General features: G+C 39.2%; 1 protein-coding gene across 1 annotated transcript in view; it reads left to right on the forward strand.

Annotated features, from left to right (window-relative positions):
• Positions 1–25380, forward strand: part of LOC108753817 (Down syndrome cell adhesion molecule-like protein Dscam2) — a 78514-nt gene that overhangs the window by 29827 nt on the left and 23307 nt on the right. Inside the window, exons 7-11 of the mRNA XM_018495735.1 lie at positions 10105–10228; positions 17187–17623; positions 18105–18361; positions 19071–19383; positions 24828–25118. Coding sequence (XP_018351237.1) covers positions 10105–10228; positions 17187–17623; positions 18105–18361; positions 19071–19383; positions 24828–25118 — 1422 coding nt within the window. The remainder of the gene's footprint in view (positions 1–10104; positions 10229–17186; positions 17624–18104; positions 18362–19070; positions 19384–24827; positions 25119–25380) is intronic.

Raw genomic sequence — 25380 nt, forward strand, 5'->3', positions numbered from 1 at the left:
ACTTAAATTTTTAATTATATTAGATTTCATTTAAACACGTATGTTTTATATTAATAAAGAAATGTCAAATTACAATATATATATTACTCGTTATAGTATATGTATACAGGATGTCCCATAATTCTTATTTAATATTTCTGGAAGTGAAATATCATTCTCTTTCACTTCCACAAATATTAATTAAGAGTTATGAGACACCTTGTGTATACATTAATAGCGTAAGTGAAAGAGAGCATCGTGATTATCGATATTTCTTTGGTATCTTCGAACTTTCGTAGAACCAGTCGCAAGTGCCCGTCCGAAATTTCCGTCGCTGGCGGACTCGCAGGGATTCAAAGTGTACTTAGATGGCGCGATGACGTTATTGTGTCCTGCTCAAGGGTTTCCCGTCCCATCGTACAGGTAAAGACCCCCTCTTTTTTTTCCGCAAAAAAAATGATCTTTTCCATCAGAACCGGCATCCAGCACGCGGCCGCAATTGTCCGGCTCGAGTGATCTTCAGCGATTCAGCATTTCTTCGCAAAGAGGTGTTACTCTCCTTTGTCCCGCTCAAGGATTTCCGGTACCTTTCTATAGGTAGGCGTTTGTGTACTATTTTCGAAGAAATTAAGAAATCACACATTTATATATATATATATATTTTTTCGCGTTCTGCTTCTTTCAACATCCTACAACATTATTTCGCCAGGTAATTAATTTCTGAACTACTTGACGCTATAATACAATTTTATGATTTGTCTCAGACTTTTCTATTCTTCGTAATTACAAAATTTAGGAATACTGTTATTACTCTACAGTATTTTCATTTGCTCGCTATCAATTGTCGGAATCGTTCACCGTTGTTAACGAAGAGGGCAGACCCTATTCCAGCATAGTTAGAGTAATCTCGTGCCGCCAGCTTCGCGCATATCGGACTGTGTTTAGCGTTCTGTTTTTAGAACCCGCGTCAAGCACCAAGCCTCAGTTTCCATCTGTAAACGACGTTGGGCTACGCGTTACAAAAGGCATAGGCTTTACGTTGTTATGCCCGGCTCAAGCATTTCCGATCGCCACGTATAGGTAGGTTGATGTATTGGTTGATCTGCCACTATTGTCGTGGAGAGAGGAGAATCCGACGGAGAATATCTGAGTGCTTCTTCTCCCTGAGGATGGTTACTCTGTCCCAGTATCGATTTATTTGCGCGTAAAATGAAATTTGCGATTTATCTCTATTTTTATTTTATTCGTGACAAAAATTTTGTATGTCTTCTTATAACTATAATAGTAACGCGAATAATTTAATATGTATTATAATTTAATATCAATTAATATTATCAATTTGATGTATTGTTTCCAAAACTTATTCAACAAATTTTGGACTTAATTCTATGTATTTTAATAATACAATGTACGTATCGATGCATCGGGGCTTTGCATTTGACTAGAAGTTTGATTTGTAGAACCGGTCGGCTTCGCAAAGCCCAAATTCTCCACTATCGATAAGAGCCGTACATTCGAGATCGCGGAAGTTCAAGGCGTGACACTGCAATGTCCCGCCCAGGCGTATCCCGTCCCAGTCTTCAAGTAAGTTTGCGGGCGTAAAGTGCGCGGGGATCATCGATTTCCTATACAGTCGAACGACTCGGTATTCGCTCGTTTGTATTTTTGGTTACGTAGAACCATTGTCGAGCTCGAAACCGAAATTAACGGCGTTGGACGTGAAATCAACGAATCCGTATGCGATATTGGGCTCCATCGTGACTCTCTTGTGCCCCGTTCAAGGGTTTCCCGTGCCAGCATTCAGGTAAATTGCTCTTTAACTTGATATTCGTCAGGGCTATCCTCACCGTCTGTCTTGGGGTCTTTGATTTCGTCGGTGGAGGGTGAAATCATCGAGGACACGTCATAGCAGGTGATTATCTTCCCCAATGTTTCATCAACGGTTGCTGAGCATTGGATAGTCAATATTAGCGTGTTCAATTATTATGGAGTTACCTTGTCCCGGTGTAGGGTTTCTTAGACGTAAAGAAGAATAAAATAAAATCGTATACTACAAAAATGTCGTTTAGGAATTATTAGTTTGGCAAAAGAAATAATTTTATCGGTTCAATCAATTATTTATTCTATTGTTAAATATTGCAATTACATTTTAATCGAACGAATAAATATGTTGAATAATTTTGATTTCGTATTGTATAATAATCAAACGTAATGATTACTAAAGATTCATGAATCTGGTTCTTTTTTTTTAGAACCAATTACCAGCACGAAACCAAAATTTCCAATGACAGAAAATTCTCGCACTTACACAACGTACACGGTACAACGTGAGCAACCTGTAACTTTACCGTGTCCAGCTCAAGCATTTCCAGTACCGAATTACAGGTATATTGAATATAGATAAAGATTGTCTGAATAATTATATTGATTGATGCACGGTTACGCGGTACAGAAAGTGATTGAATAAACACGAGAGAAAGTGGACATTGAAGGGCAGGAATCGATTTTTCCTACCGGCTTGATCGTGTCCTTGTTATTTAAATTACATTCAGATCCCGCTTAATTTCTCTCTGTCCTCGGAATTTCTTCGGCGCAGAAATTAATAACCATCGTTTTCTATCTTTACATATATTCAAGACTGATCAATATTTCAAATACACATAGAGAATTATGTGTAATATAAATATTTGAAATATAAAGTACTTTTTTGCGTTTTTGTGTTTCAAATAAATTTTTCAAGAGAATAAAAATATTTATTCCTTGTGTGAGTTATAATTAAAAGATTTTTTACAAAAATCGAACAAGTGTAATAAATTAAATTTTCAGGAATTAAAAAAATTTTATTTTTATACCGTTCACACACATTGTAAAAATATGGTCATTTTTCTCCGGATGTGTAAATATAAGAATAAAGTTTTGATTAATATTTTGAGGACTCATTAAGAAAAATAATAAATCATTGAATTTGTTCTCTCTTGCGGAAATTTTAGATTTATTATCTATTTATCTATAATATTTTACATTTATATTTTTTTGTAACATTAATAAAGATGATAAATTGGTATGATAAACATAAAGGAGGAAATATTATACGAAGTATATAATAAAACAATTTTTTAATTTTTTATTTACTAAATTTTACTGTTTTTAACAAAAATATTCTTGTTAGATGTTAAATTCTTATATTTCCTGTTTTTCGTTTAATTTTGGCCGGCACAAAATTGTTGACAATGTAATAGAGAAAAGTTTGGCATCACAATCCAAATAAAGAGAAATTAACTTATTTGATTTTTGTGAGAAATATCCTTCAATTATATAATAATTTTCATATATATTGTTTAAAAATATAAACACATTCTTTAGAAGGAACATTTTATGCTCTTCTTATATTTAAAATACAATTTGATTTTTGATCTTGCTTCTTCTACGGGATACCCAGTTCCAGCGTTCAAAACGTGTCATATAATATCGACACGTACGACGACCTAATGTTTCCTCAATGTAGAGCCCGTGTCCAGCGCGAAACCAAAATTTACGAATGCCGACATAAAAGTGGTGAGGCCGACGCCGAGCTCCAGCGCGGTGTCAATGACTTGCCCCGCTCAAGGGTTCCCTGTTCCAATTACACGGTTAGTACTAGTCTTCGTGCCTAACAAGCCTTATTTTTCCTCGTGTACCTCTTAGAACCGACATCAAGCGCGAAACCCAAATTGCCAAGTGTGCGTAAAGTCGAATTCATGGAATCTAGGGCGCTTGGTGCAGCGAACTTAATGTGCCCCGTGCAAGGTTACCCTGTTCCAATTTCAAGGTGAGACGCGAATATATTCTGTCCACATTCTTCACAATCGTTAAAATAATTGACACTTTGACTGTACGTTCAACGTTGAATTTACGCAAATAATTTTGCAATAATTTTCAATCACAGAAGAGTTCTCCCGATTTTTTAATTGATAATTCTCTTGCTATTCGCGTGATGTCGCGAATTGTCACGTAAAAATGATCCGTTTCCGTCACGTTGTCTCTCGTAGAACCAGTCGGCTTTAAATCGCCGATTTTCTCCACCGATGACACTCTTAGAGCCTATCCTAGACGTATGGGTACGGATGTGGTGCTTGCCTGCAACGCTCAGGGATTTCCCATCCCAATCGTCAGGTAATCTCGCATAAGAGTGTGCTTACGCGATTCAATTTTCGTCGATTTCAGAGCCGATAGGTGCCAGGTCGCCTAGATTAACGTCGGACGATTTAAGTCGTACGATCGGAAGACACGAAGGACAACCCATTAGTATTTTTTGTGCCGCCCAGGGAAGTCCTGTGCCGACAACTAGGTAACAACTTTTAGATTCATGGTTGACAAAGATTGACTTTGTAAAAAAAAGTCTCATGTCGACGTGAATGAGATTGGGAAAAGAAATAAAATCAATTTATATCAATTAATCAAAATCGAGCTTCGTTTTTGCGGGGAAACCCTGTTCCCGCCCAAGATGTAGGGATGTAAAAAGATATTTTCTAAATCGATAAAAATATTCTTTAGAACCCGTCGGAAGCAAAGCACCCGCCTTCGCGGGTGACGTAAAGTTATCTCTGCTGGTGCGAAAAGCGAACATGGACGTTAGTTTGTCTTGTAATGCTCAGGGTCATCCTCCTCCAATATCTAGGTATGAGATTATTACATCATTATCAATTAATGCAAGGAAGTGTTGTCAAAGGGAGAGAGGAAATCAGGGAATATTGATTAAAGCAATAATATTTTTATTCTTAGAGAAAAGCTGCTAAATTCGATTTCATAAAAGAGCTGTTTTATTAAAAGACGAATTTAATAACGCGCAATGCATAATAGGTGTTGGCAAGGGAAAGCCCTGTCCCTGCTTCAAATATACGAGTGAAAATTGGGTTCGTAGTAATGGCAAGTCGATATTCTTTAGAGCCCGTCGGAAGTAAGGCGCCTGCCTTTGCCGGCGAAGCAAAGATATCTTTATTGGCGCGGAAAGCAAATGCAGAAGTCAGTCTTCCGTGCAATGCCCAAGGCCATCCTCCTCCACTGTCTAGGTACGACATTTAACAAGGATTCAAGTAACATCGATCTTTAAAAGTAATAGTAATTCTATAGGCAATATTCATTTGTCTGTAAAAATCGTTTCATGAATATCAGAATTCAGAAACGATTTTAAATACATTTAAAATATATACGTGCAATTTATATGTGTATTAAAACATCTTTTTTTTTTTGGTAATCTTACGTTATTTACATTTACTTGTTACATCGGTTGATGTTTTTCTTTCATATCTTTCACGGAACAATCGTTACGAAAAGTCGACGAGGGGAACTCTGTCCGAGGGTTCAGTCATGTAAAGCATACACATTTTTCGTGACGTCTTTTATTCTCTCATTTAGAGCCGATGGGGAGCAAAGCGCCCGCATTTATAGGAGACGTAAAAACGTTCTCTTTTGTTCGTAACCGCGGATTGGAAGTAAATATGCTATGTAACGCGCAGGGGCATCCTATTCCTGTAACCAGGTACCTAATAATTGCATTGTCATTAATCATTTATTCAAGTTACACGATACATGCTTTCGTAATCCAATGTCTTCGTAAAATTATTAGTATTCGTAATTGATGGGGATTTAACGATCCTCCGTGTGGTTATTCAGATTTCCCAGCTTTTGAAATATGTTAGAATCTGATGAATTATGCGACGATCGCTTCATACCTCTCGATGTAATTAGAACCAGTCGCCACGAAGAAACCGAAGTTCTCGAGCGAATCAAAGCTGGCTTGGTACGATCGCGTTCGAGGAGACAATCTGACTTTGTTGTGTCCTGCGCAGGGGTTCCCAGTTCCTATGTATAGGTACATGTGCAAATATTCTAAAGCTTCAAACAGAGCGACAATGTTGTCTCGCGGCATGCGAGAGGAACCTTATTTTATTCTCTATCGTACAATTAGAACCAGTTGCCACAAAGAAGCCGAAATTTTCGAGCGACGCAAAGTTCGCTGGATACGAACGTGTTCGAGGAGACGATCTGACTCTGCTGTGTCCCGCGCAGGGGTTCCCAGTTCCCGCGTATAGGTACATGCACGTCAGCTGTTTACAAAGCTGTAAACGGAAACTGTAAATCAAGAATTATTGCATGCAAAGAGAATTTCATTTTTCGGTATTTAATTAGAGCCGGTCGCTACGAAGAAGCCGAAATTCTCAAGCGACGCAAAGAAGGCCTGGTACGATCGCGTTCGTGGAAACGATTTGACCCTGTTTTGTCCCGCGCAGGGGTTCCCAGTTCCAACGTATAGGTACATGCACGCAAGTATCTAAACCGTAGATAGAGCAATTGGTCATTCGCGCAACACATACGAGAAGAGATTTATTTCCCTGCCTGTCATGCAATTAGAACCGGTCGCTACGAAGAAGCCGAAGTTCTCGAACGATGCGAAGCTAGCTTGGTACCATCGGGTTCGAGGAGACGATCTAACCCTGTTTTGTCCCGCGCAGGGGTTCCCAGTGCCAACGTATAGGTATATGCACACCAGTACTAAAGCCGTAGATTGAAAAATAAGTGATTCTCACAGCATGATCGTGTCTGTCTATAAATTGTCAGAGCCAGTGGGAAGCAAAGCGCCGACGTTGACAGGCACTTTGAAGGGAGGTTGGATGAATAGCGAAGCTGCTTCCAACATTGTACAGTTTTGCCCCGCTCAGGGCTATCCAGTACCTTCGTTTAGGTAAATTCGCATTTGTGTGTTTCTTTTTAAAAACCTATTTTTCAATTTTAATTTCTAGCCATTTTATTTTCCATCAAATACGTTGTCTAAATGCGTTTGCGTTTGTATCAATCTTTCAATTGCTGTCCTATCGATTGTTCTAAAAATAATGCGAATCATATGGCTTAGAGTTTCATTGATTTATATTATTCTATTAGTCGCAGAAAAGGGTTCCCTGTCCCTTTAGAGATAAAAGACGATTCTGTTATTGTTCATCGCATGTTTCTTTATATATTAGAACCTGTGGGCAGCAAGGCGCCTGCATTTACGGGTGATGTGAAAGGTGTGTGGATGGAAAAAAGCAGAGCATCCAATGTCGTATTACCGTGTCCAGCACAGGGATATCCCGTGCCTTCCTTTAGGTATAGCTTCTATATATACATACATACTTCACAAAAAGAATAACAAATCTGTTTTTGTTTCAAAACTGAAAATCAATTATATGAATCAAGAACAAGTTATTGCTTCTCATTTCACATTTTATCTTTATGCGCCCGCGCCGTTTTCTGCTCCGATTTTCCGCTCCGTTTCTTGCTAACGAAGGGGTCTCCTGTTCCATCAGAAAGGTTACATAAAAACACGACAAGCGTCGAGTAAAAATATCAACTTGCTGAGCAATCGTTGCATAAATGATTAGAGCCAGTCGGAAGCAAAGCGCCAGCGGTAACCGGCATCGTGAAGGGCGTGTTGCTAGAGATCGGAGCACGATCTGCTGTCGTATTATTTTGCCCGGCGCAAGGCTATCCTGTACCCTCTTTCAGGTAATGGCAAAGAGCGCAATTAGATCCGATGTTAATTTAGGTTAAACTTTAATTTAATCTCTACAAAATTTATCTGCGTCAATTTATCAACTTAAATTAAAAATTGTTTATTTTTGTTATATTTGAATTCAACTCGTTTTCAATTTATTGTTTATGAATTATGACAATAATTCAAGCATTAATCTTCTTTGAATTCAGATAAAACACTAACTAACAAGCTCGAATGTGTGAAGTTAATTAACATGGAAATAAGCATGTATGATTAATTTTATAAAGAGTTAGTTTATATCATGCACGTTTGTAATCGTCAGAACCGATTGGAACTAAAGCCCCGGCTCTCAGCGAGTTAAGAGCTGGATGGTTGAAGAAAAGATCGCACTCCAATGCTGTGTTGTCGTGCCCGGCGCAGGGATATCCTGTTCCCTCCTTTAGGTAATGACACAGGAAAAATGTAATTAGATCCGATACGTCTTGTAAGACTTATATTTCAATTTAAAATAAATCGATTACTTATTGCTTTTTACTACTCTCGGATTTTTTTGGATTCGCTTCGATTTATTGTTTTTGTGACGATAAATACAACGATCGATTTGTTACTTCAATCCGAAATAAAAGATTAATCTTCAGCTTGAGTAATATGTACGAGTATATGGAAAAAACGATTTTGCGCTGAAGTATTAAAAAATTTAGCTAAATTCAGATCTAAAAATAATTTTATTGGATTATCAAAATAATTATGTAGAACATTCAAGTTGATTGTTAGAATGTCAAATTTTTTTGCGACATTGCTTAAATTTCCTACATAATTATTTTGATGGTTTAACAAAATTATATATTTTTAGATCTATTAGCTAATTAAATTTTTAGATATTTTTGCAAAATCGTTCTTTCCGTGTACAATTAATTTTATAAGGTACAAATTGGTTGATTGCATGAACTTTGTAATCGTCAGAGCCGATCGGAACTAAAGCCCCGGCTCTCACGAACGAGATAAGAGGGGGATGGCTGAAGAAGAGAGCGAGTTCAAGCGCAGTATTACCATGTCCGGCGCAGGGATATCCTGTACCCTCTTTTAGGTAAAGTTACCGTCGTTAATGAAGACTATTGCGTGCCACTTTTTCTGATTTCTCGGTGGCTTTTGTTCGCTAGAACCGGTCGGCAGCAAAGCGCCGGCGTTGACAGGCGATTTGAAAGGTGGATGGAAGGAAAGAATGGCGGGCTACACGGTTATATTGTTCTGCCCAGCTCAGGGCCACCCTGTGCCCAGTTTTAGGTAAACTTCTTTAACGCAGGAAAACACGTGTAATTTTGAAAAAAGCGGAAATGTTTCTTTCTTGAAAGAGAAACTTTCAAAATATTTTTCTTTTTTTTATGAATGAGTCATTTTCTTCACCTCCGGTTTTGTTTGAAACCGGTTTCGTTTTCTGAATCGTTAGAACCGATTGGAAGTAAAGCACCGGCGCTGGTTGGCGAAATGAAACGCGGGTGGAAAGAGACAATTGCGAGATCCAGCGTGGTACTGACGTGCCCTGGTCAGGGTCACCCTGTGCCCAGTTTTAGGTAACGACATTATCGCGCGATTCCTCTTGTGAAAGATTAAAGCTCGATTGCACCAATGTTACTTTTACTTTAAATAAGAGGCTTAAAACTTTCTCTCTTTCTCTCTTTTTTTAAAGTCGAGAGAGAAAGAGAGAGAAAGTTCTAATAATATAATAAGTCTCGCTTAAAATTATAATAACGTTGGTATAATTGAGCCTAAAATGTATTGTACATACGTCGATAGAACCAGTCGGCACTAAAGCACCTTCGGTTTTGGGAGAGAAGGGCAGTTTGATGGAAAGGCGTACCGATACACACATCGTGATTCTCTGTCAAGGGCAAGCTTACCCTGTGCCAGCGTTCAGGTAAATCATATGGGCGAATTATATCGATTGAAATGATTCTTTTCTTAATCGCGTCAGTAACGATGTCTATTTTGCTGAAGATAAATTTTAGGATAATTTCTTTATTTCTCTGCACTGAGAAAAATGTTTTGGTACGTATGTGGATAACCATTTATTTTGTTGATATGTGGCTAATAAAAACTTTCTTATTTTTTTTCATTAAAAATTTGTGTTGTTCTAATAAAAATTTGGTTAAAATAACATAATTTTTTTAATGAAAAAATAAAAAAATTTTTAGTTAGTCACATATCAACAAAATAAATGGTTATACATATCAAACATTGCTGTCAGTGTAATATATTGGTACAACAAAAGTCTGTAATTTATTTGTGTAAAGAACCGGTAGGCAGTAAGGCGCCTTCCGTCACGGGTGACGCGAAACGATGGCTACGAACTAAATTGATGGTCGGATTTGCGATGCAGTGCCAAGCGCAGGGTCACCCAGTACCAGCGTTCAGGTACTTACAGCGTGATTGTGCCCTTTATTGATTTGTACGTCATTAATGGGAGTTCGTGGTGTAGTCAGAATGGTGGAATAATAATCGTGGCTCGCTATTATTTTCTTTGGAAAAATATTTTGTTTTCACATCTCAGAAATGCAAAGTTTTTACGATATAACTTTTAATTCGGAAATCGATCTATGCGATTCTTATATTATCAGAGCCAATGGGAGCGAAGGGGCCGAAATTCTCGAGTGACGATCGCGTCAACTCATTTATACGCGCCGCGGGAAGTGCATCGAGTTTACACTGTCCTGCGCAGGGGTTCCCCGTACCGTCGTTCAGGTAATTAAAAGAATGAAAAATTATCGGAGGATATTCAGATGATTTTTTCGCTTCGCTCCAGAGCCCGTGGGATCGAAGGCGCCCGCCTTTCAGAGCGACGCGAAAAGCAGCACTTATGTAAGAAATGCGAAATCGTCACTCGCGCTAACTTGCGCCGCTCAAGCATCGCCACCTCCGGCTCACAGGTAATGATGTTAACGAACTGGACATAGATCGCGTAATTTGGAGTCTGATAAAAATGGTTGCTGCTAAAGTAGAAGTATTGTATGATGCACAATTTGTTGTTTTTGAACTATGGTTAATAATTTACATTTCTCTTATATCTTGTTAATGCAAATTTGTAAATTTGTAAATCTTTTCATCATTGAAAGTGATAATTACAAAATAATTTTTTAAATTACTTTTATACTTTATTATTGTATATCTACATTTTCATTTGTATTTTTGATATCTTCGCCTTCTTTTTTTTTGGATGAGTATTTTTAATTTAATTTTAGTAAATTATTTAATAAGAAATTACGGCGGTGGCGCGTTTTATCCTGACGTTTTATCAGATGTTCTTTTTAAGAAAAATAACAAATTTCGTTTCCACGTTAGAACCAGCAGGTCGTGTATCTCCAAAATTTCCGAAATCTGCAAAAAGTGATTCATTCGAGGTGGCGAATGATGCCGTGATAAGTTTGTTATGCGATGCACAAGCATTTCCTGCTCCCGGATTTAGGTCAGTCATCAATATATTTAGTTAATTTTGTCTATATACATATATTCTATGCAGTTCTTATTCTTAATTGAATTTTAGTAGACTACTTATAATATTGTACGGCGGTGGCTCGTTTTGTCCAGACATAGATATATCATTTTAATAAATATTGTTTCTATGCTAGAACCAGCAGGTCGTGTATCTCCAAAATTCCCGAAATCAGCAAAAATTGACTCATTCGAGGTGGCGAACAGTGCCATAATAAGTTTGTTGTGCGATGCACAGGCATTTCCTGCTCCCGCGTTTAGGTCAGTCCATCAATATATTCACTTAGTTTTGTACACACACACACACACACACACACACATCTGTATTATGTGGTATCTTCTTATTCTTATTTAAAAAAGAAAGTACAAGTATTGCTTGGCGGTGGCGCGTTTTATACATAGACATATTATTCTAAGAGAAATAATACTTTATTTACGCGTTAGAGCCGGCAGGTCGAGTGTCTCCAAAATTTCCGAAAATGGCAAAGATCAATTCCTTTGAAGTGGCGAGTGAAGCCGAAATCAGTTTATTGTGCGATGCTCAGGCATTCCCTGCTCCCGCATTTAGGTCAGTTCTAAATGTATACATATTTATAAATATATTTTATCGGCATTTTTGAAATATATTTTACGTAACATTTACTTAGTTTAATTTTAACAAATTGATAAATAAATGTTATGTGGCGGTGGCGCGTTCTGTGGTAACGAAAAGGTTATGAAAAATAAAATTTATGTGCATTAGAGCCAGCAGGTCGTGTAGCCCCAAAATTCCCAAAAACGGCAAAGTCCAATTCCTTCGAAGTGACGAATGATGCCGAAATTAGTTTGTTGTGTGATGCACAGGCATTCCCTGCTCCCGCATTTAGGTCAGTCCATTAACATATTTAATTAAACATATTTTCGTAAAGTTTGTTCTTGCTTATTCGATACAGTTCTCGTAACATTACCGTTCTGTAGAACCTGTAAACGGTGCTAAGCCTCGAGTCGCTTCCACATCTAAATATGATGTTCTCGCGAATGTCGTCGGAGTGGCTATAACAATGTTGTGCCCCGCGCAGGGACACCCTCTTCCAGCCTATAGGTATTTACAATTATTTATTGTAATCTGTAGCAAAGACTTTCCTCCGTTTCATCAATTTTATTCGCGATTAAAGATATATCTTCGATATAGCCCTTTTCTTTTGCTCGGCAAAAGATAGCTTTGCTCACTTAAGTCTTAAGCGATTCATATCAATCAGCATACCTTGACTCGTTTAATTGCTTTATTGTTTACGTATCTAGAGCCAGTAACTGGCGCAGCACCGAAAGTGCCACCAACAGCTAAAATAACTGTCCTCTCAATCGCGTCGCGAACTGCCATGGTAATGCTGTGTCAGGCTCAAGCGAATCCACTTCCTGTCTTCAGGTACGCCGACGTAAACGCAATGCAAATATTGGCTCTTGATAAGAATTTCCTTATCCGGGATGGAAATTAAATGAAAATACAGTGAAAAGATTAAGTGAAGATACAGTTCTAAATGGAATTTATGTACACATGTAAAAGAGAAGTATTTGATTCCAGATTCTTCAAGAAAAGGTTTTCAAGAGAAAACTACTAAAAATGTTTAATCTTTAACATTGATTAAACATTAATCTTAAACATTAATTGATTTTTTACAAGTCAGGAAATAGAGACATTTGTTTTTACTAAAATAAGAAATGATACCGAAACGAAATAAGAAACGCATCCTGCCGATCATGTACTAATATTAGATTGAAGTATATATGTGAAGATATCGATTGATTTCGTGGTAGGTGAACCTTTCGCCCTTTTCGTTTTTAGAACCGGTTGGAAGTAGTCCGCCTCGATTGCCGCCTAGATCTAAATTTGATGAAATAATGAAAAACGAGGGTCATGCGGTGACGTTGCTTTGCGAGGCTCAAGCCAGCCCGTCGCCTTTATTCAGGTGAGCCTGTTCGAACAATTTAACAAAAATCGTCACTGAATTATCATAATTTGTACATATAAAATTATTTAAACTTTTCCAAATTTATTGATAATTATACGAAATTTTAGTAAAGTTGATTAAAGAAATTTTTAAAAAACATGACGTTGTAATGCAATTCTTGAGAATGTAAAATGCAGTTTTATCAATCGTTATCTTCACATTTTACCGTCCGCAAATCCCGCATTCTGCGTACCGTGTGTCAACAATGCATTTGATAACGACGACGACGACGATGACGACAATGATAATGATGATGATGATGATGATGATGATGATTATGGTGGCGTCGCGTTTCCCAGTTTCCCCAATGTTTACGCAATTGCAGAACCGCGAGGCAGTGTACGTCCGAACGTACGAGACAAGGATGTGAACGGATTAAAAAGGGACATCCTAATCGGACAGATGGTTGGCCTACCTTGTCCTGTCCAGGGTTTCCCAGCACCTGCATTCAGGTACAAGCATTTACAAGTCGATTGACGAAATGCGATGCGAATAAGAGTCGCATATCAGACAATTTCGAAATAAATATTTTTGTATATCTCATTTTTAATTGCGATACAATTGCGGGAAGGTCCAATTGAAGAAATGAGATATATCTTCTACGCTAGTTCGTGTTCTTGCACCCCGATTCCCTGCTTACAGAACCAACCGGCAATGTTGCGCCACGCATTGCCGGTGAACGTTACGAAGGTGGCAAGTTGATAGATGTACCAAAGGCGGGTATGGCGGCTTTGGAATGCGCCACTCAGGGTTTTCCTGTCCCATTGACAAGGTACATCGGCAAAAATCGCTGCAATATCTTCCTTCCTGTCTTTTCTTTACGATACTATTTCAGAGGGGACAAATAAAATCGCGCCACGATCATCAGGCAAGAAGTTCGGATTCGAAGTTGTTCTGGCTGTTGAAGGTCAGGATATTGCGTTGAGTCATTCGCTTCAGGGATACCCTGTGCCTCTCACAAGGTAGACTTTGGAAGTCTTCTTTCACGCGAGCAATCTGTTTTTTTCTCTGTTCTTCATCGTCGTCGTCAATGAAGCGAATCACGTTCTATAGATTACTGAAATAAAATGTGCTCATGTGAAAAATGCTCTCGATGAGCTATAGAAAATTATAGATAGGCATAGTGCATTATTTAATGAGTTAAGGAATTAATAATTTTGTAAATTCGGAATATCCGTTAAACACAAAATGACAGTAATATTACATCAATATTATAATTTTCCACTTAATAATATAAAATATTATATATATATAATGTAACATAGCACATGTGCATAACAGTTACATTATTGAGTAGAAAATTATAACATTGTTATTCTTATACTTCATTGCGTTTAGTGGATAGATATCCAAGCTAATAACGAGTTTACATCAAACTTTTACTGTGTGACGCTTGAGTTTATATATATGTGTGTGTGAAAAAGTGAATTGAAAATGTCAATGGCATGAGAATGTAATATCAATAGTTTTTAAACGTTGGGGCTTTGAAAATGTCCAACCACAGGACATGAAGTTCGCGCCATCGGGTGCGGCGCAACTAAGTGGTACCGTGTCGTTTAGCGGGACCCGTTAAAACGTTCGCTGGCCGGCTGCTTAGTTGCATCGCACCTGACAGCTCGAACTTCATGTCTATTGATAAAAACTATTGATATTACAACATTTTGCTATTGACACTTTCGATTCACTTTTTCATGAGAAATATGCCGGTTTCTTGATCTGGATCACCCTGTATATAATAACAGAAAAAATGCAATATAAACTTTAAAACATTTTCTGTCATTACGTTATATTAATTAGATGAGCGTCACGCAGTAAATAATTAGATGTAAACTTACTACAACATTGCATTCAAAATTGGTTCACCATCTGGCAAGATTGGCATCATAGTCAGGTGAGTAGATTGCATGCTAAAATTCTGTCGACTTAAGCCAGGTCGAACGCAAAGGCGATAGGGTATGTATAAAACTGTTAGTCGCTTAAAATTCAAACGTCGCGTACCGGTTCCGCAGTTCAATTAAAAAATAGAATGGACCCGAATCGTTATCAAGAGACGAAGCTCTCACACACCTTGGGCAATCTATTTATTTCAGAGCCGTCTGGTCGTACTGCCCCGAAGACGACTGGTGACGGCCTTAATAAGTACCGCGGGGTAGAGGGCGAGTCTCTGGCGCTGGCGTGTGCGGCACAAGGCTTTCCTGCCCCGATTACTAGGTACACACCTCCGTACAGATCTTTTTTCTCTCTGATTTGGATGTAGTCTCACGCTCCGCGGGGCACAGATCCTGTATTCACTATTAATATTTTCCATCCTTACCCTCTACCCCGTGTCGGGTGGCGGTACCGTAAGATTTGACAGGGGCAAGAAGAAAGGACACGATTTTTTAATACAGAGATAGGATAATATTGTGAGATCCAAAGAAGAAATGTAAAAGTATTTTTAAGACTCGGTGCAGAATATACAAGAGAAAGAGTGCAGAGAGACGTAGAGAAGGAGGACGAGGAGGAGAGGGGAAAAGAACGAGAGAGAGCGTAGATTAGAGGAGAGCTTGGAAAGGTGCTGAAAATAACTGATGCTCTCGATTTTCATGCGACGGTTTAACAATTTCGATGGCCTTTTAATTCCGAATGTAAACTAAACGCGATATTACACGAGTCAGAAACAATAGTGCTAATGACGAAATGTATATCCCTGATCCGGGGCCAATTGGACGTGTTGGTTTTCAGTGCCAACTGGATCCTCCCCTCAACCCTCGAGATAGGTGACGGAAGCGCGACTTCGAAAAGGATGCGGGCCCTCTGCTCCCCCGGTATCCTCGGTGCTGATCCGGGTGGTCCGAGAGGATATCACCCGATCAATGGGGCGGTCAATGTTGCCCTACACCTGCACACCTCCAAATAAGTCCCACAATATTTGGCTGGTAAGTCCTTGCCACCTTCTCGTGCCTCCGTTCGTCCGCTCGTAATTAATTCATTCCCCATCCTCTCTCTCTCTCACTCGTTCAAAAGAAAAGGTAAAGAAGTGAATCGCTCGTTCATGTACACATGTTGGGCGTGTGTGAGTGACTGAGGAGAATCGAACCTTAACATTTTTTTCACGTCGTCCAATTGCACCATCGCCATTAAACGTACCGCCAATTCACCACTACTATTTTTGTTCCCTGCCCGATCGCCTTCCACTATCCGCCATCATTTGTGATTGTACATTCGACAATATCTCGCAAATTCTATTTACAGTTCTGGAATTGGTTAATCAATGCTAGAGGACGAATTTTTAAATGATTTTGTATCGCGACATGTATTATGCGAGAGATATTGTTGCTTACATAGAAAAGTATGAAAGATTCTTTGCACTAGCACCCGCCTACAACAAACCACGTCAAAAAACCGCTATTGCGATCGCTTGGTTACATCATTTTATTCTGGATTATTGGCGTTTCTTTTTTACTCCTTGCCTAAGCTAATCAGTGACGAGCGCCGTTGTGAATATCACGAAGAATCGAGTATAATCATTCGTTGCTTTCACACTGCACACAATCGCCCCTCACCTTCTTCCTCAGGGATTTTATCGCGGCAAGAATTGAGATGTGAATACTTTTTTACGTATTCTCTTTTGCTTTTATCAATCTATTGTCGTCGTCATTGTCTTTATTCTTCTGTTGCGCCCCGCCTGCATTGCTTCTCGATCGTGAGGCTACAGTAGAAACATCTTGTTTTATTCTTGAATTGTGATTTTGTTCTTGTACAAAATTATTTCGCGAAAGAGATGTGACACCGATAGATCGGTGGAGAAACGGAAGGCCGTGCCCAGAGACGCCCAAAGCCCTGCCATACAGAATTTAAGGCATAATAGCGTAGAATGGAACAAATAGTGTTATTCGCGTTATGGATTTATTGAAAAGTTCACAGTCTTGTACGTGTCTCATTCTCCCGTTAGAATTTTGTGTAAGCTGTACGCGGTTATAATATTATAATATATCAAAATATTGTAATATTATATATTATAATAAAAATAATAAGAAAATGTTCTTCTATAAAGAATTTTTTTATAAGTCATTCACGTAAAAAATAAAATTTACGAATTAAATTTATAAAATTAACTGATATATTCTTGTTCCATTTTGCGATATAAATTTTGATTTATGTAAGCGAATAAAGATACGGAACGAGCAATTCTCGTTCCGGCATTGACGCGAAAATCGGTAGTTTTTATTTTCTTGTTTCAGATGGTACAAGTTCATCGAGGGCACATCGAGGCGTCAGCCGGTTCAATTAAATGAGCGCGTACGTCAGGTCAGCGGCACTCTGATCATTCGTGAAGCTCGAGTTGAAGATTCCGGTAAATATCTTTGCATCGTCAACAATTCCGTCGGCGGCGAGAGTGTGGAGACCGTTTTGACTGTTACGGCACCGCTGACCGCGGAAATCGAGCCTAGCACGCAGACCATCGACTTTGGAAGACCAGCGACCTTCACCTGTACCGTCCAAGGCAACCCAATCAAGACCATCTCCTGGCTCAAAGATGGAAAGCCCCTTGGATTGGAAGATCGCGTGCTGAGAATCGAGAGTGTGAAAAAAGAGGACAAGGGAATGTACCAATGTTTCGTTAGAAATGATCAGGAAAGTGCACAAGCAACGGCAGAGTTAAAACTTGGTGGCAGATGTAAGTTAAAATTTTATTCTATTTTTCTCCAATGGTGTAACTAAATTAATAATAAACATTTTTACTATATTGGCAATTACAATAATGGCAATTTTGTATGTAAACTGGTTTGTGTACTGGGAAAAGAATCTAGGTGCATTGATCGAAAATGGATAAATTAGATCTTTCCGATTGACTTTATCCATTATAATTCTAGTTGAGTTATCAGAATTTTAATTAACATTATCAGAATCTTCTGATTCATTAATTTTCAACCAGAAATTTTTCTTAGTGTGATTAATACAATTGAAAATTTGATAATAATTTGGTAAGGTAAAAAATTTTCATGAATTAGTAACATTTTTTAAAAAATAATTTTGTCGAAGTGAAATATTTGTAAATGAATGTGAAATCGTTAATTAGAAAAATTGAATTGCCGCGAAAACAAAAGATAACGCTATGATTGTCAGAATTATCTTTTTATCTCTTTGATTATCGACAGTCGAGCCCCCGCAGATCCGTCAAGCCTTCGCCGAAGAGACTCTTCAACCCGGACCGAGTATGTTTTTGAAGTGCGTTGCCAGCGGAAATCCTACCCCCGAAATTACCTGGGAACTTGATGGAAAACGATTGTCGAACACCGAGAGACTGCAAGTGGGACAATACGTCACAGTCAATGGTGATGTCGTGTCGCATCTGAATATTTCGAGCATTCATACCAATGATGGTGGTCTCTACAAGTGCATCGCTGCGTCAAAGGTTGGTTCTCTTGTTTTTTTATCAAATTTTTTTTATATAAAAATATGTAGACCTATTTTATTTAAATTTTGTTTATCAATCATTAATAAGTACATAAATATATGTATAATATAATGCAATTATAGATATACATAAAACATCCTCAATGATGTATTGGAAAAGACACGATAAATAAATAAGAAGAAAACTAATAAAATATTAAAATTGTTATAAAAATAAATATTATTTTTTAATAAATCTATTTTTAATTTACTTTTTATTGGATGTAAAATTGCATTTTATGATCAAGGCTGTATATTTGTCTTATATACAGAGGGTGTCCGGTAAAGTCTGTAACAACGCTTAATTCCTGAGCTCATTTGGAGATGAAAATTTTAATACTAAAATGTCGACGCTCTAATAGTTTTTCAATCATAAGCATTTAAAGTTAGCGAATCATACCATATAAAATTCGTGCGCTTAAGTACGATTGGATTTTCCATTGTATCACATCTGAACGCGCGAATTTTAGGCGGTATGATTCGATAACTTTAAATGCTTATAATTTAAAAATTATTATAGCCCTTCTTGGTATTATAATTTTTGTTTTAAAATGATCTTAGGAATCTAATTTTGAGCGTTATTATGATCTTTATTGAACATCTGCTGTATAATTTTTTATTTAAATTTTCCGCGGATATTCTAAACGTACGATGTTTAATTCTCTTAGGTCGGAGCTGCCGAGCATTCTGCGCGTCTCAATGTTTATGGTTTGCCGTTTATTCGTCACATGGATAAGAAGGCCATCGTTGCTGGAGAAACTTTGCGTGTCACTTGTCCTGTTGCTGGATACCCGATCGAAAGTATCGTTTGGGAACGAGATACCAGGGTCCTGCCAATCAACAGAAAGCAAAAGGTCTTTCCTAATGGCACACTCATCATCGAGAATGTTGAACGAATGAGCGACCAGGCAACCTATACTTGCGTGGCACGTAATGCACAAGGTTACAGCGCACGTGGAACACTAGAAGTTCAAGTCATGGGTAAGTTTGACATTTGTTTTCCTAGCATTTTTCTTCGAATATCGTATAATATTTCAATTTCATATAAATATTAATTTTTGGTTCATATAAAATAGAACCTTAAAAGTAAAAGAATTATTGACATTTAATATACGTTCCGTGCCGAATCAAATTTTTCGTAATTTATCTAACCATATCATCGATGACCTACGCAGTTATTATATAGTTAGTATCGCTGCGCTTGTTTTAGCGCCGAGACACTATTATGTCTCCAGATTTGTGAAATAAAATAGCGAATTCTATATTATTTTTATATTTAACATAAATTCTATATATTTTTCATGAATTCTGTACCATTTTGATTACGAACTGTTTTTTATTTGATAATTTTTTCTAAAATAAAAAAAAATCAATTTTTTCATCTCTATTTTTCAAAATATCTTCCGGTCTGAATGGAAAGTCTAGCGTACGTCACCGGTGATCCACACGGCACAGAATTTATTAAGAGAGAATTGAGTTTTAATGAAATATTTATTTAATATTAAGGTGGAAAATTTAAATGTAACAGAATATTCATTTAGCAAATCAAATAGAAGTTTACTCTATCATTAATATTATAATCTTAAATACATTTAGCACAAAAATAATATATGCAATAATTAATATGCACAGAACAATTAATGTTCTATTTAGCAATTAATTGTTTATCGATTAAAATAATCTGTCTCCTAAATAACTTCGAAAACAAAGGGTATATTTATATTTTCAGTCATCGGCCAACAAACCGACCGATCAACGAGATAAATGTGTTAATTATAATATAATAATATTAGGATAGCAAACGTTTATTTGCAGCTATTCTCTTTACAGCAGATTTTCGTGTCTGTTACGTAATCGTCAATATACTTTGTTACATCGCACCGTTTCGAATTGATTATTGAGGATGTTGTTCACGCGTGTAGGGAACGTGTCGTAGACTTTAAAGGGTGCGATTGTAGGACACGGGCACGGATTCGGAAACTGCATTTAGTGGACGTTACCGACCACTTAATAACGTAGAGCAAACGTACATCGATCTACAGAGAGGACACACATTCGTGGAAAGTCTGGGAGTTGGTATGGCGGTGGCCGATTGAATCGTTAGTAAGAAAATGTTGCGCTTGTTTTCAATTCAGATCTCCCTTTGCGCGACCGTCTCGCGTAGCAACAAATGCCACGCGTTTGTGCGTGTTATAGGCATTGTTTCATACTGACAATGAGATAAGATACCAAGTTTTCCCGCGGCACATATTGAATTCACATACCTGAGACAGAATCAAACTTCAACGTTCTAGTAATTGAGAAAGAACATCTTGAATGTCGCACATTCGAAATATTCCCTGCAATTCGAGATTGAATGTAACATGTCTATGATATCCACGAGCGTGGCACACATTGACGCGGGACGCGTATAATCGTATACATCCATACATCGCTCCTCCATCTTCAGTGCCGCCGATCGTTCAGGAGTTTGCGTTCACGAAGCTACCGATGAATGCCGGGGAATTTGCGAATCTGCAGTGTATCGTGTCAAGCGGTGACCTGCCGTTGAACATACGTTGGAGCTACCCCGGAGAAGAGATGGGCGGCTCCTCCGGCGTACTCGCGAAGAAGGTCGCGGATCGCGTTAGCATGCTCATGATCTCAGTCATCACCGCGAGACATGCGGGGGAGTACGTTTGTACCGCCGAAAATGCGGCTGGAACGGCGTCCCACTCGACCGTCCTCACCGTCAATGGTTCGGGATTATTTGTTCCTAGAGAACACAGTCTTTATCATTCTTCAGTTGCGTTTTATCACCTTCTATCTTGTCCCTTGCACAGACCTTGCAAACAGCACCATAGTTATTCCCTCGTTTGTCACGCTTCCTTCGCGTCAATGTTGTTGAATCCTCTGCCTATTTGAATCCTCTGAAAGCTTTAATCAGACCGTTCGACTAGTTAGTTGACTAACGCATAGGTGTTTGTTAGAATCACCGAGAATCATTCGCAGACGTCGTTGCATCCTTTTCGATAATGATTTGTTTGACGAACACCTTTAGTCGGACCGCAGCTTCTACCAATCGCTTTCAATGCCGAGATCGCCAATTGGGGAGACTCCGTGTCCGTGCCCTGCTCGATCCTGAAGGGCGACATGCCCATGGATATATCGTGGTCGTTCGATGGCGTACCGATCGACACTTCAAAAGATACGGGTATCACGATCACTAAAATCAGCAAGCACTTGAGCACCCTCAGCATCGACGGCGTCTCGGCACGCCATGCCGGAGAGTACGCCTGCTCCGCGTCAAATTTAGCTGGTTCCGTCAGTCGATCGACAACTTTGACCGTCAACGGTACGACCCTAATTCCCTCCGCACGGTTTCCATTACAATAGACTCACAGTACATAATAACTAACTCACGAACCTCAAGTTTCCCCTCCCCCCTCCCCCCGAACCCGCATCCACTATCCTGAAAGATCTCTTCCGAAAGATTTCTTGTGATAAAACAAGGTACATACTCCACCGCCATACCAACCTTATCTAGCAGTCCATATCGCACTTGGCTGAAACGAACGTCATAATCGATACATGTAAAAATGTCTCCGAATTACGCGATTAGGAAATGCGCCGCATCACGAACCGACACTTGCTCTTTCTTGTCTCGTTTCTCCCAGTCGCTCTTTCCAGTTGCCCCGCAAATACTACCTTTCGCTTTCGGGGATGAGCCGGCCAGCTGGGGCGAACTGGTCTCAATCACCTGCTCTGTCACGAAGGGCGATCAGCCTATTGAAATAACTTGGACTTTTAACGGAACGCCAATCGACAGTCGCGACTCTGATGTAGTAGTAGCCAGCACGAATCGAAAGAACAGTGTCTTAACTATCGAATCGGTCGCGGCTCGACACGCTGGCGATTATACCTGTACTGCGTCCAATCGCGTTGGTGCCACGACATATACGGCTCATCTGGCTGTAAACGGTATATGCAATCGATTCTCACAGAAGAAATGAATGCTCTTCCCGTCTGTCATGCATTTTCCTCATTTTCCTGAAGCGATCGATTATCGTAGCTGATCACTGAATACTTAACATTTATGAACACAAATGCGCAACTTTTTTTACACTATTAATTACTAATTATTATTTCCTGTTATGAATTTATTAACAATATCATAATATTAAAATTTTATTAATTTTTTCCTCTTTTATTATATTGATAAAAAAGTGCAAGAAATTTTTTGACTCATTTAACATTCACTCGTACATATTTTTTATCCCATCACCGATCACTGTCACACTTTCTGTCTCTTATTATACCCTCCTTTGTCTGTCATTATACTCCTTCGTCTGTGCCGCTGTCGTTCACGCAGTCGCGCCACAGATCCTTCAGTTTTCCTTCGGTGACGATCCCCTCAACTCCGGCGAGATGCTGTCGGTTTCTTGCACGATCGTCAAAGGTGACTTCCCTGTAAAATTGATGTGGACCTTCGACGACATCCCAATCAACTCGAGTCGGCCGGATGTTAGTATCGTGACCAATAAGAGAGTCAGCTTCTTGAGCATCGACAGCGTGACGGCGAGACATGCTGGAAGATACAAATGTACTGCGACCAATGCTGCCGGATCCGACAGTCACATCGCTATACTTTCGGTGAACGGTATCGCGCTCGTATATGTAAAAAGAAACGCACTGCCTTACATATACATATGTCCTGTATACGTACAGTTTTATTATCCTTTTGTAACTTCTTCTATTTCTGCAATAATATATCAATTGAGTAATCACCGCTCTTCGCGCTCACTGTTATTGTCGAGACGATAATCCTGCGCAATGTACTTCTAGCAGCGAGATTATCGTCACAGACGACAACGTACGGTCCATCCCGCAGTGACAGCGAAACGATGGTCCTTGTATATTTTTTCCCTTTATTTCGTTCTTATCTCATTTGAACCTTTTCCTTTACTCTTGTTTTTATTTTATTTGAGAACCTTTTCCTGTATCGCTTTATAATGTATATCATTACAATATTGTTCGATGTTCTCTATTGGAAGATTGTTATTCCTCATCCTTCCCCGATCTATCCTCTAATGATTCAAAGGTGCTATTTTATGAGTCATCTAATTTGATTCTGAATTTGTGATTCGATAACATTTCCCGTAATCTTACTGCGAGTGTTCGGGCGTCATTCCGGAAGCTTCTACGTGTGATTCACGAGTGTGCCATACGCGGTTACAGTTGCACCGCAACTGGCACCTTTCACATTTGGTGATGAAGCTGCCAATGCGGGAGAGATGGCGACTGTTCAATGTGCCGTGATAAAAGGCGACCTGCCTATCGACATAATCTGGTCATTTAACGGGCGTGTGATCGACATCGCGAATGGCGCATTCGACGAGCACAATTACAATCCTGACATAGTGATAAGCAGGAGTAGCAAACGGGCCAGCCAACTGACGATCGAATCGGTAGCCGCAAGACACGCGGGCGAGTACTCGTGCACTGCGAGCAACACGGCCGGAACTGCTACCCACTCTTCGATTCTTTCGGTGAACGGTACGCTTGACCAGTTTGAATCAATGACGGTTGGGTGGTTGGTTGGACGCACGTAATATCGGGCTATGCTTCTCTCGCTTTGTGGCACCCAGAAAAAATTGCGTGTACAGTAAATACGCCGCAGCTTCAAGATTAGTAATTAATAATAATCGCGTATCGTAGTGGAAAATGTCAATGATATCCTTTGTTGAGTTTCTTTACACGACCAAACTTTCTAGAAAATCATTACATCTTGAGAAAGAATCTTGTGAAAGACCAAGATTGTTACGATCGATAATTTTTCACGAGTAATTTTTTTATACTGGTTCAATGTTACATAGTTTTTCTATGACCTTGACAGTACCGCCGCGCATCGCACCCTTTGAAATGGCCGACAGGGCGGTTAATTGGGGTGACTCTGTATCGGCGGTTTGTACGGTGGTTAACGGGGATACCCCGTTAGAGATTACTTGGGCGTTGAATGGAATGCCTATCGAGGAGAATCATCGAATATCCGTGACCACTACCAAGAGGAACAGCCTGCTGTCTATAGATTCTGCGAGTCCTAGTCATGCCGGCACTTACACTTGCGTTGCCTCCAATGCTGCCGGCGCAATCACTTATTCCGCGGAGTTGACAGTCAACGGTATCTACGACAATCGTTCGAAAAGAATGTTGATCTTGGATTCGTTTTTCCCTCCTACTCTCCTCGCCCTTTTCTTCCCGATCGAAATTCGCGTGTGTATTCGGACGTTTAATGGAAAAAGACCGATAGCTATTCGGACAGCTCCATTCATTTCTTCTTCGTCTTCAAATCTTTTTCTAACGTTGCCATTTCAAGTAATTGTCAAGAGAATTGATAATTTATATAGAAAAAAAAGAGGGGAAAAAACACGTAATACCCGTTGCAGTTGCACCGCAAATTGCACCGTTCGATATCGCCGAGGAACCAGCCAACTGGGGTGATTCCATTTCCGTGGTGTGCGCCATTCTCAAGGGCGATTTACCGATCGAGATTACGTGGGCTTTGAACGGGGAGCCGATTCGGCCAGATCGTTCGGACATTAATATCTTGGCGACAACTCGGAAGAATAGCATCCTCAGCATCGAGTCCGTGGCTGCGAGACACGCAGGAGAATACACGTGCTCGGCGTCGAATAAAGCCGGAGCGACCAGTTATTCAGCGACTTTAACTGTGAATGGTACATCTTGTCTGAGAGATTCCCTGTATATTTGTCCTCTATATCCCATTATTTTTCATTATTTGTCATTATTACTCTTCCCCTTCCCGCTCCTCTCAAAATCATCATCGATGGTCAATCGCGGTCTTCAGCGTTGTCAGATCGTAAAAGACATGTATTATTATACTTATACTTGTCAGTGTTATATCATCAACTTGTAGCAGATTGGTTGCTACACGGTCATTTGTCCACTTTAGTTGCTCCGGAGATAGCTCCTTTCGTA

The sequence above is a fragment of the Trachymyrmex septentrionalis genome, unplaced genomic scaffold, assembly GCF_001594115.1.
Source record: "Trachymyrmex septentrionalis isolate Tsep2-gDNA-1 unplaced genomic scaffold, Tsep1.0 scaffold72, whole genome shotgun sequence".
NCBI lineage: Eukaryota > Metazoa > Arthropoda > Insecta > Hymenoptera > Formicidae > Trachymyrmex > Trachymyrmex septentrionalis.